This window comes from Gnatocerus cornutus, chromosome 2 (genome assembly GCF_029298725.1).
Source record: "Gnatocerus cornutus isolate USDA-ARS CGAHR chromosome 2, icGnaCorn1.1, whole genome shotgun sequence".
Taxonomy (NCBI): Eukaryota; Metazoa; Arthropoda; class Insecta; order Coleoptera; family Tenebrionidae; genus Gnatocerus; species Gnatocerus cornutus.
In genome coordinates, this window is record NC_142234.1 from 17,716,666 (window position 1) to 17,729,723 (window position 13,058).

The following is a 13,058-nucleotide window of genomic DNA, read 5'->3' on the forward strand; positions in this document are numbered from 1 at the left end:
ATTCTTTTCTTAATTCAGTTTAAACGCTAGATTGAAAGGGACTCCATTTTGCGAAGGGATAGTGCCATTATTAAATTGCATATTTTCAGAGGCTTTATTATTTCAAACTGCGAAAATTAGATGCAAACTGCAATATACTGTCTGAAAATATTTTAATAATACATATTTTTATGCATCTCGCAATATAAAATTTTTCAAGCGCGTGTCATTGTAGTTCAAGCATCTCCTGATATTTCAGTTGAAATTGTGGGTAGCAGGTTCTTATTTTCCTCCCTTTAGGCTTTAGTGGCATGTTAAGAAATCGGCTTGAAATGAAGTTTACGTACCTAGTCACATGTCTGTAACCATTCATGGAAAATCTCCTGGATTTGAACTACACTTGCTTCAAAGTAAATTTGCTTTGTTTGAACTTCAAAGCCCAGATATGTTTGATTTTGTTAGTTTGCATTTAAGTTTCAACTTCCATGAAGGAGAAAACAGAATTGTAAGAACTATACTAAAATGATGAAACCACGCGAGTATTTATTGTTTCGGTTTTGGAGTTCTGGGAGTAATACCAGGTCTTCTTTTAATTACCTTCTGGGAAGCTATCAATTTTCCTGTGAAGTTTGTACTATTTAGAATATTCTTCGGTCTTCTTTGCTATATTTCGCATGCCAAACGCACCCATAAAAAGTTTACAGGCCGTATCAGCTGCCTCTTTCCAGCGATTGCTGTTGTATTCTTGAAAGGAAGCCACATCGGATTTCACGTTCACCTTTTGAAGGTCCAGAAGAGTAGAGCGTATAATGGTCGAAGTGGCAAGTTGTAACGCCCCTGGGAAACCGGTGTTATTCTCGTATGTATGCCACGTCAGCAACTCCGGGCGCCGGATCACTAGATTACAATATGTTCCGGGACCACTCCACCTGTCACTGGCAGCGGAGAGCCGATACTTTGTTGCCTATTGTATTGTCACGAATGACGGCTTTAAGTGCTAAAGCGTAGAGCTTTAGTTGCTATTCTGAATTTACACCTGTATTGTGTGTGTATCAGAGGCCCCACCAAAACTTACCGGAACCACAGGGAATTGTTGCTCTGGACGTGGAATGACTCAAGTTTCGTCGTGAATAATGACGACTAGATGGAAAGCTCTAATATTAGCAGGGCTGTTAGTTTCATTCTTTCACCTACGCCATTTTTAACGAACATAAAAGACCAAATTAACGACAAGATTTTTTGCCCTTTAGTTTGATGGAGTCATCTATCCAAGTGATCAGATTACATCTATTTTAGACGTCGTTATCTCGAAGTGTTTAAAGTTATTACTTGAAAAGGTTTTGGGTTTTCTATATAATTATTTCTAAAAAAGCGAAATTTACTGGAATTTAATGTTTTCTCTCTGGCTGGGTGCACATTTATTTTTTAGTGAAGAGACGGTGATTGGGCGGAGGTTAATAATTTAAAAGATAAATTAATATAGAATGACGCATCTTAAAACTCGGTATGGTTAACAGTGTGTGGAAAACGTGCGTCACGTTCCATCCAGATTGCTTCATCAATTCTCTTTCAAATCGACGGTCGGAGATTCCCGAACGCGTGATATATTCAAAAGCATTAGTGAAGGAAGATTGGGTCGAGTAAAGGAAAGTAATGGACATTAAGAGAAATTTTAACGGACAGAGTGTCGAATTTTAATAATTATTCAGAGAGGAAATGAATGGACGTATTTCCGAGCAAACGTCGGGTAGAACAAACACAATAAAAACTTTCTGATTGCATCTTCTTTCTTGAGTGTAATTCAAGACTGCCTCAACTGCAGAAACTTTAAAGGTAGGAATTATGATTATGAAGGGTAGTCATAAAGATTAATTTTATATGAATAATGAACTGCAAAGTATAATGGTGATGGAAATGGCCGCTTCATTTTGTAATACGAGCATGACAGAAATGACGACATCTCAATTTAGAGAATGGCTGAGATAAAAGCACATCATTAATTATTTGTGACGTCAGGTAATAGGAACCAGTTCGGGGCCCATATTAATGTTTTGCCATTTGAGAGTGGTCTGTAATACATTTTTGATTGGAAACGTTAAATTCCTAACCACCCTTTTCTAGACGTCTTAAAATCACATTTTTCACGCTGGTTCTAATTCATTAGCAAGTAATTAATATTGCTCAAAAATTAAAACTTAATTAAGACTACACAAGAGAAAGTAATTTATATTTCAAATGAAAATGTCGTCACTTTAAGCACAACACAAATACTCGCATCAAAGCCGATTTTTAACGTAAAATGATGAAATTTAATTTCGTGCGTCGCGTCGCGTCAGTGTTTACAACTTCAAATAATTCATTGAAAATCTGTAAAAATGACTTTCGCTTCGATAGATTTAATTAATTGGTTTGTTTAAACGTGTTTCTCATTAAAACTGGCGTTTCTACATGTAGATTTTCAAGTCAGTATAATTGAATTCGATTTATAGAAGAGAATTTAATTAGAGCAGATTTTTTTTCTATTACTTTAACGAAAGAAACAATTTTGGCTGCTCTCATCGGAATTGTTAATTTTTGAATGAAAACAATTTTATGATGTTTTTCTTCAATTTTACATTACAAATTGTGTCTAAAAATTATTTCATTAATATTAACATGATTATTTCGTTGTTTATTTTCGAATGGACGTGGAGTAGGCTACTAATACGACTGTAAACATTGTAAATTAACGGATTTAATTTAATTTGTTTCATATTGATACGAAAATAGAATTTAGTCAGCTTGATTAAAAATATAATATAAATTATTTCACATCTAAACAAAGAAATAAGTAATTAAATTTTTATTGGTAATAAAATGGTGGATGCGCCGGGAAATGGTGATTAGTGAATTGTTTCAACTGGGGCTTTATGGTATTGTGTTAAAAATATTTTTATTTTAATATCGAAGACACAATTTGAATGTATAATTATATGAAAACAACTCCGCAGCGTTTAAAAATGTTTGGGGATTGGATGCAAATTTGCCCGAGCTACTAAAATTTATGAGTTGATCGATTTTTTGTAAAAATCTGAAAACCGCCTCGAGTGTGAGAAAATAAAATAGTCCGTGAAGTTTATCCGACAGTGCCAATTAAATCAAAACCAACCCTGTGCTATAATTGAAAACAAATTGAATTTCAACTAACGTAGCGCATTCAAATACGAGTAAGATTGCCTTGGGAAGTTTTAATGAAAAAATAATGGAGAAAAGGAGCAGCGTATGAGATATTCAACGTAAAGTTGAAGCGAAACAGATCTATCAGCATGTAAAGTTCTTGAACGGGATTTAACGATTTAAGCAAGCAAACTTTAGCACAACCCTTAAGGCAGCAGATTACACCTGCAGTCCCAGAACTGCCGTTATCACAATTCACAATTTAAACAACTTTATTATTAAACTCACCCCTTAGTCAACAGCGATGTTTATTTAAATTTATCATAAAGTAAAATGCCATCCAGCGAATTCCGAACGTGTTAAGTCTGTTCACCATCGTCTAATCCTCCCTCTTTGCCAATTATACGAATGAGGAACTTTAAGTCTGTAAGTCTGAGTAAATGCGGGCACACCGACCACTTTAAAGGATTGTACAAATCGAATTTAAAAGAGCAGATCAAGGGAAGGCAAAAGCTTTCGATGAGCTGCTAAAATCAATAGCACTCATAAAAAATTCAATAATTTCGTTCGAGGGTGTTTTTAATCTACAAAGTCGGCCCTCCTCGATCGAGAAAATGCATTGTTTTTACTATGATTATTAGCACGAGAGGAAGAACGAGCAATTGAATTTTTTTTGTTAGATCTGGAAGGATGCAGCAGTGTGTAAAATGATTAATAGCCTAGGGTCCGGTTGGGAGAGGCCACAGATTCTTGTTTCTGTTTTAGTAATTAAAACAAATGACTGCATCGCGGGGACTGTCCGCTGTCGCTCCGGGACCGGAACCCGGAAAGGCTGCTCGGGATCGGGATATTCGGATTAATGTTGCTCATATGTAACTGCTTTACAATTACAACTTTGTGCAGAAATGCTTTGCGGACCAAGATTGTTCGACTTAATTCTAAGTTGCTTTTAGAAATAAAACAAAACATTTATTCGTCGGGCCAGACATATTTAAAAAAGTTTGCACCGCTTTACGACTTTGGTTTATTACAGGAAGCTAAAGTCATCAAAAGCCTTTGATACCATAATTAGTGCGCTGTTTTAATATGCCCGCAAAGAATAAGAGTTCCGACTGAGATGCTTCGAATATTACTAGCCACATTTGCTCATTTCGCGGATACGATGTTTTTTAAATAAGTATTAATTAAGTGACCTAACTGCAGAAAAGAGCTGAAAGCAAACTACAAGTGACACTCTGGAGTATGTGGGGAAAATTTAATTTCGAACGAGACGTTCTTTTTAGATGCGAATTGTCAATTTCATCTCGAGTTTTTATTTTTAGCGAAAACGATCATCGCATTCAAAGTGCCCATTTACATTTTACTGAAGTATAAAGACAATGTGAGGAATTTTATTTCGTTCGTTGTGTTTATCTGTTTATCATCATAAACTGCAGGGATAAACCATTTTAGAACTTAATTCGTACTCTTATTAGTTCAAACAACAGCAAACGAAATGGGTTGGCGGTTTAAAAGTCACTGGGCAAAGGTTTAAAGTAAACACAAACGAAAAAAACATTCAGTGAAAAATGACACATATCTTGTTTGTTTTATATTTGCCTAATTAAATCGTTACGCATGAATGGTCAAATAAAGTGATACTTGTGATTGCCTAACTAGCTGTTAGTTGGAAGGTATTTATATGACCATTGCTTTGACAGTACTATTTGAGTTTGAGTGGTCAAACTTCCAGACGAACGGAGCAGTTCAAAGGGTCAACTGTCCAGTGTGCTGTCTGGCCTCTCAGCAACTATTCCACCATTACACATGATACAATTTGCGTATTTGTTGACTAGTGTTGTTTGAAAAAGGTAAAGTTGCAAAAGTCCCATCCGCCTCGTTAACGCTCCCTCCGTTTTACTGAAATATTCACTCTTTTAACATATCCATTTTGTCTTCTCAAAACGAACGAGCTTTTATTTTTCGAAGCTAATACTCGCTGACACTCGTAGAGTGAACTTTCAGCTTTCGTTTATTTGCAATAGTTTATGAAGTTTGTTGCCACTTACTAGCTTTTATGTCGCTCTAATTCTGCTACGATCGTAAATTTCAATTCACCACGAAACCCTTCGTGGGAGCTCACTGAAAGTAATCAATATCGTCACTTTCATAAGTGGAAACAAATCTGATCTTATATGCATTCGCCGGAGTAATATTGCGGAGCTGAAAGCTTTTACCTACGTTTCGTAAATGCGCTGTTATAACACTGTTCGCGGATCTAGTAGTCTGAAAGCTCTGACATTGTTCTCATTTTGTAACAAATAATTCCCATTTCAGATTTCGTGATCTTATATTAGCTACGTATCAGAACCTGAAACTCCGGGTTGAGCGTGAATGTAATAAGACGTTATAGCACAATGGAAAATCAAAATTTAAAGAGCTCCGTGTGCACTCTAACATTATCTAAAGTATTATTATTGTCGGAGAATTGTGAGAAACGCGCCACCAGCATTATACCGGAGCTTTTTTAAAATTAACTTAAATTAAACGCGGAGGTAGAGAGTAATAAACCAGTATTTGTCAGCAAATTGTGTGTGGTCCTCAAATTTATTTTTGCTTGCTTGCCCACATTGCTAACTGTCACTTTCAGGCGACTTTGTTGTTACAATGAAAGAACTGAATTGTACTTATAGTAGTCGAGACTGCATGTAATGTTTGTACTAAAAAAGATACACGTGAACTGATTTGCAAAAAAAACAGCAATAGCTCAGCTCTTGGAAAGAAAAATAAATATTTGTAGCCTACAACTCAACTTAATAAACTCCTTGGAATTGTTTACACTTGGATTATCCAATTTTAAAATGGCCAAACAGCCTATAAGGACAAAATCGTGGAAGAAAAAACAGTCAATAATATAAGAAGTAATGATTTGTAGTCAAGTTTAAAGTTGCAACACGTAATTGTTCTATTAATTACGTTTATGAGGAAAGTTAGCAGTAACTAAATTCTTGCTTTTATTTCTTTACCGCACCTGTTTGTCGAAAACATAATCTTCCAAACTTCCAGCCGAAACTTACCTAAATACTTTATAAGCACACTAGCTCTGTGTCCCTTAAGATCCACTGTGAACTTATATCGCTGTAATCCTCCTCACTGTATTTTTAAACAATAATTCCAAACGACATCAATTCTCGACCATTCACGTGATGTGCGTGTAAAAATAGCATGACACCCAAAACGGCAAAATGTTTCCACTTACCTCAGCCCTTCCTTTTGTTTTTTTATCGTCCATGAAATTTCGCTAACGAAGAGAAATTTAATTAATGCTTTTTAATCATGCGGAACGGCGGCCTCCAAGTTGCGAAAAGGGAGAAAATGTTTGCATAATTGCATCGTGTCGTTGCCGCCGACTATTGTTAATTGCAGATAAAAGCAGATTAAATCGAGCCACTATACCGACTCATCTATGCGCTTATTGCAGTTAATAATTACGTTTGCTGGATATTAGTTTCAGAAAAAAAATTCGGGATAATCCTATTTTGAATGAGTCGTTCTAACCAAGCTGTTAACTACTTTGCACTAGATACTTAATTTAATCACAGCCTATTATATAGTTAAACTCTATTTTATGTATGCTTTACCGCACGTAAATTACAATTTTGGGGTTACTACAGCTTTTGCTTGAACTTTGTTAATGAAATGATGGGGGCTATCTATGTGAAGCGTGGCTATTACTGCGGTGGTCACGACTTGTTTTTCGTACAAACGGCCAAGACTTTAACACGATTACGTCATTTACCCGCTGTGTATTTCTAATTAATTTGATGTGTTATTTTAGAGTGAAAAGTGAGTATGTTCACTTCAGAGAACAGTTTAATCCAAGAAAATGAAGAGTTTGATAAAACCGTAAAAGTTTCCACTAAAGAGCGCTTTGTTTTAAGAAGCTTATGAATAGATCATTACATATTCTGCTCTTGCACTAAGCGGAAATAATAAAAAACTTTAAACTTTCTTCGTTTTATTTCAACAAATAAAAGTAGTTTAACAAATCACAAACCTTTTATATTACGGGGATTAATGATAATAATACCTTACGTATCACAGCAATTACAAAGTTATTTTTTAGTAAAATACAACCAAATGTACGATTAACATTTAAGATACGATATGAATATTTGATTTGTCGTTATGAGGTAAACGGATGTTTGGAAAGTATCAAAATTAACGGAGTTTGGAGTTCGCAGATACGAAAACTGTAGAATACGAAGAACAAATTATAAAGACGTGGCAACAACCTGAATCACCAGCAGTTTTGGATTTGTCACACAATACGAGTTTTTTGACGGCAAAAAAATCTATCGGAAAAGAAGTTATAATTTTTAATTTTCATTTTATTACATTGGTATTTATGTATTTTATAGGTTTTATTATTTTATTAAGTATTTAATGTTAAATATTTTGATTTAAACTAAGAATCGGAGAAGAATATATCGACTGCCAATAATTCTAAATAATCTGACAAAGTTCAGATTTTATTTAGTACTTCAAAAGATTTTTTTTTTGATTTCACATTATTTTATAGTACAGATTACTCTTGATAAGGCACCAACATTTTAATTTTGGTAATAATGATTCAGTTTCATATTTTTTTCCCTAGAATAAGAATGCAACAATAATTTAAAGCTATTCAGTGATTAATGGTTTTATATTTTAAACTAACTTGGTCAAATAAATAGTTTTTGTTAATATAAATAACACACATATTTTGAAAAAGTATTCTTTTTACATACCTACTTTTTGCCGAAATTAAGTTTTCCAAAATGGCAATATTTGCTTACCTTATTTGATCACGTGTTGCACATTTTTGGTATTTTGATTTTTTATTTGCCTACTAATTACTTAATTTTATCATTTTTACTACATTTTTATGAATACCATTCCAATATCATAATTATCTACAATTTTTTAAGAATATTTTATATTCCATACCATGAGTTTCCTCTTAAAAAAAAAGCAAATGCAGTCAACAAAAATATTATTAGAGAAAGAATAACAGATAAGAATAAATATCCGTGTTAAAATCTGCTGATTATTCGGGTTAACGCACGTATCCAACCGAAATCGTCTATTCCTGCGTCATAAATAATTCCCGCTGATTTATGTAACCGAAAAGAATTTGAATGTGTTTAATGTAAGTAACCGCAGCCATCTATTTCAGTTGTAAATGAAACCGCCAATATTAACAAAGTTGCTCTGCCATTATTTATAACGCAGGTGTAAATTTCGAGTGTGCCCTAGGGAAGTTTTAGAATATTTTCGAGCGGTAAGTTTTCTCTCGTCATACCGCGCTTCCGGAATAACTTAACGTATTCGACCTCTTTCCAAAGTCTGCGAATCCGGTATCTGGAGTTTGAAAAGTCTCGATTTTAACGCACTTCTTCCTCGGTCTTTGATGTTGCAAAGTCTTACTTTTCGAACAGTATCCACTCGAGCTGTTCGAACTGGAACTTCCGATCTCCGAAACGCCCAAGAATCCTTGATGGAGCGTGGTTCCTGGGTGCGGCATCGTTCCATATTTATTAGCTGAGGCGAAGGACAGTGGTGCGGCGGCATTGTGGTTCTTCACGGTGATGGGGATGGTCTGACCCGCCAACGAATGACCACTAGTGTAGTTCTGTTCGATCACTCCCGATATTAATGCACTTGTGTTCAAGTCGGTTACCGCGAACTCCACGCACTTATTTGTAGTGCACACGTCGGGAGGGGTTTTGTTTAAAAGGGGTCCGCACTCGGCCTCGTATTTGGGACGGTCTGTGGTGATGGCGTCGTACTGTTGACGGGGTGGAGGACCAGCGTGGCGCACGAGGTACTCGCTGGAAAGGCGCTGGTGCTCGCGGAGTTTGCGGTCCGCGCCGGGGACCATTTCCCGAACCTGCAACGCATAATTACCCAATTAATATTTGATTGTGATTTTCTATTCAAGGAAAGTCTTCTCGAATTACTTTCTTTAGCGTCTGGACAATAAGTAACATTCAACATTAAGGAACATAATAGGAGAAGCACGCTGAGTTCACAGGGGATCAATTCCAAGGTCGTTTGACTTGTAAAGAAATCGCCCTTGCTCGCCTGATATCGGATGATTAAGTAAAATGCTCCCTGGGGATGTTGCGTAACGGGATTATCGCTGTGTAACGCACTAAATGAATAAAATACGAGAGAGCTTTAGGTTATTCGCTGGAAGGGGGTTATGGAGTATTTCGAACAATAATCCACTGTTATCTTTTAATTAAATTAAGAAAAAGGAGAGTCTCAGAAGACTCGGTATCGATAAAGTTTTTTCCAAAAGTCAAAAGAATGCATAGAAATGCTCGAGACGAAAAAGTTTCTTATTATAACCGTGTTGTTTTTTTGCCATTATCGAGACAAACTACCATGTCTGAGATGCGCATCGCTGCTGTTTAGTAATTCAGCAAATAAAAACGTCCTTAACTTTTTGATGAAAAGAGCTTTGTTTTAACCCAGAAGATTGTCTAATATGGATTTCAGAGAAAGCTCGTGCTTTAGTTAGAGCAAAATGAATTTAATAAAGCTACAAGACTTTAAAAATTTTCAAGTTATTAAATCCGTTCTCTGGAGGAATCTACTATTGTTCTTCGCAAGCAAGGTGGGCTTTCGTAATGACATCGTTTTGATCTGGGTAATGAGACGGCGGTAGACGGCGCATAAACATGGAATGAAATAAAACGTACCATTTCATCGACAGAAGGGAATCTGTTGAGATATCCTGTAAGAGAGAAGACTGCAGCCATTTTTGTCATAATAAAAGCCGCCCCCGCCGTGAAGAAACACCATCCGTAACGATAGTCGTAGACGGGGCCAGAGGGAGGTTCCTTGTGATATTGTGTTATTTCCATCAGAGTCTCTGACAGAGCAGATGCAAAAACCACCAGACCCGTTCCCAAAGAAAGCCCTGAAACAAAAAGATTATCTGACTGCAGACTCAAGCAATGTCATACTTCGAGACAATACAACGACAGACTCATTTCTAAAAGGAAATTTCGTCGTTACGCAGGAATGTTTTCAAATAGTTTCAAGTAATTTGCGGAGGTTCGGGTTTAACACGAGCTGAAATGTCTTTAGTAACGTGTAAACTAATTAATCATTGCCGATTTAGCTGCGTATCGCTCTTTTTTACCGCCCTCACAACAAAATTCAAAGAAAATCTTATCGCTGGCAATATATCAAGTGCTCGGAAATGTCGCGCTGTTTAAATCAGTGATGGTCCACGTCGATAAGAAAATATCTTCAATTTACAGCCACATATACATGGTGAGGGGTAATTGTGCGAAAAAACGGTTTATCAAACAATTTCATGTTTATGGATAATGTGTGTTAAAATTCGAAAGTAGTTTTTATCTAGTAATTTAGTTGTTGTCATCCTGCATCATACATCTTGCGCTGTCAAACGTGAAAGCTTTTTTTATATTTCGTAGCATGCTTCGAGCAGTACGTGTACAGAAAGCTGAAGTGAATAACGAGTAAAGAGCTTTCGCAGCTTTTTTACGGAATCTATTTACTAAAAAAAGGAATAAATAAACCGCAAATCCTCTAGTATATTAAGTTGATATTGAATTTTCTTTGTATGTGGTGGGTATCAATTTTCAAATCTCTAATGAACCCTGGATATGCAGAGAATCTTTGGCAAGCTTTTCACGAACAGTATTAAATATGTATTTTATTGTTAATGTGCACAGGGTGTCTCAAGTCGTGAAAAATTGACAATATGTTGTCTGTGACTGTATTTATTGGACTCTAAAAATACAAATAAAACTGAGCTGAAGTGTTTGTATGTACAATGAAGCATGAGATTTAATTTAACATTTAAATAATAGTACTGTGTTGATTGATAGCATCAAAGTAATTAGATTGGATGCAAATGAACGGTTCATTTGAAATCAAAAAGTATTCGAAATCAATTATAGTTTCATAATACGAATCAGTTATTAGGTTTATTTATGCAAATCGATTGCGAAAATGGAAATAGCAGACCTGTACAAAACTGGATTGATGGAATAAAAGCAGAAATTACAACCAATTATTACAACTTCTTTTTTTTATTTATTAAAGTTAATACACCTAATATTGGCAGTATTAACATGCTTTGATTTTGATCCGAGTCCACACTATTTGTATGCAGCGTTTAGGTAACGTCGATCTTTAACTTAATGGCGTCACGATGATTTATGAGAAGCTCATCGATGTATGACGACTCATCTCTCCCAGTTAAATATAAGCTTCAATTTGTCACGTGTCGTCGAAAATCCCGCTAAAAATTAGTTCTTCAGTGGTCTGGTTCAATATTGCTTGAAAACTGCCAGGTCGGATGGGAAAAGAAATACAAGAAAAGCATAGTAAATCTCTAAATCCTTGCGGTAAATCCTCCTCGCTCGTAGTGGCCACACCTAAGCTCCTGCACAACTTATCAAAGCTCACCATCGTAACCTGAGGGCGTCTACTTCTTGACGATTTCACATAATTGCCAAGTTAAAATGGGTCACGAAGTAATTGGCGGTTATAAAACTGCCGCGATGTAAATATTTGGATTTTTGATTTATGGTGGATGCGCCGGTGCTTCTTTGCGATTCAGCGATCCATTCAGATAATTAAAATTACAAATGATGAACAAACGCCGACGTAAAATAAGCATAAAATTAATTAAATTTATGGTTTTCATTAATGCCAACAATGTGTAATGAAGTTTGTTTTCCTAAAATGCACTGCTGTTAATTAACACTAGTTTAATCCGTCTGTGCGAACACTAAAATCTATATCCTCTAGTTGTTGAAACAAACTTTCTTACAATTAATTCGTCTTTGTGATGATCCTACAGTGAACAAGTTGAATTAAACTCGACTTACCTCCTAAAATGAAGAACCCACAGGCTATTATTGTTTTATTGTCGCTGTTACAATGGCCGAGAAGTGCGAAGAAGGATGCGAGTAATAGCAAAATTACAGCCGATCCAGTTAAAACTGTGCATGACCTGAAAGCAAAAGGTAAACGTTACCCTTGTGACAAAACGAGCAAATACCTAACGTATGTATGGCTGTAAATCAGTTTTAAGGGAGATAAACGATGGTGTGACTCGACTTTCCTGAACGTTGAAATTAAATTAAACGATACACCATCATAAGAGCGCTATTAAATTAATTGAAATAGTAGGACCGCTGTGGCTATAAATTTATTTCAGGTAGGTGCATGTCTTGCACAACGAAATATTTTTGACTCGAAAATAATCCCATGCAATTTACAAAGTATTCGAGAGAAAAATCGGGATAAATTGTGCTGATATCCAGAATTAATTTAGAGCACTTCGGAAATGCAGCCGCAGGATCAAGAAATGCAGTTTTATGACTCTAATAACGCGGCACTTTCGAGAAGTAATAATTTGAGGAAACACTGTAGTCAAAACAGTTTTATCATCCTAGTGACATTAGAACTTTATAGTGGAATATTTTTAATGCCCCATTACCTCGACCTTTCTAAATCTGTATCAAGATACAGTTTTTTACAACCATGCTCTGCCGCCGGAGAGTAGAAAACTAACTATATGTTTATGTAAATATTCTAGAAGAATAGACGGGGAAATATCGATGAGGGAAAACCATTAATTCCCAGAATCAACAAGAGGAAGTAAAATGGATAAATTATCATTTTATATGTTTATAATATCCGAAACTGTAGCTTTATCCTTGATCGGTTAAATTATCTATTTTACTCGTCCCTTGAGCGGAAGATAGTGCTTATAATTGAAATATGTGACGTTTATATCTTATCAGTTAAGCGATACACCGTCTTTATTGCGTGAAATAAGTTGCTCTGTCGGTAATGAATTACCAGGATTTTCTCTGGGAGTAATGGGCTTTTTAATGTTTCAGAGCATT

General features: G+C 35.7%; 1 protein-coding gene across 1 annotated transcript in view; it reads right to left on the reverse strand.

Moving 5' to 3' along the window:
• Positions 1 to 7,115: 7,115 nt before the first annotated feature.
• Positions 7,116 to 13,058, reverse strand: part of LOC148179630 (uncharacterized) — a 33,834-nt gene continuing 27,891 nt past the window's right edge. Inside the window, exons 4-6 of the mRNA XM_088029347.1 lie at positions 12,033 to 12,157; positions 9,864 to 10,084; positions 7,116 to 9,046 (exon numbers count right to left, since the gene is read on the reverse strand). Coding sequence (XP_087885473.1) covers positions 8,453 to 9,046; positions 9,864 to 10,084; positions 12,033 to 12,157 — 940 coding nt within the window. The 3' untranslated portion in view covers positions 7,116 to 8,452. The remainder of the gene's footprint in view (positions 9,047 to 9,863; positions 10,085 to 12,032; positions 12,158 to 13,058) is intronic.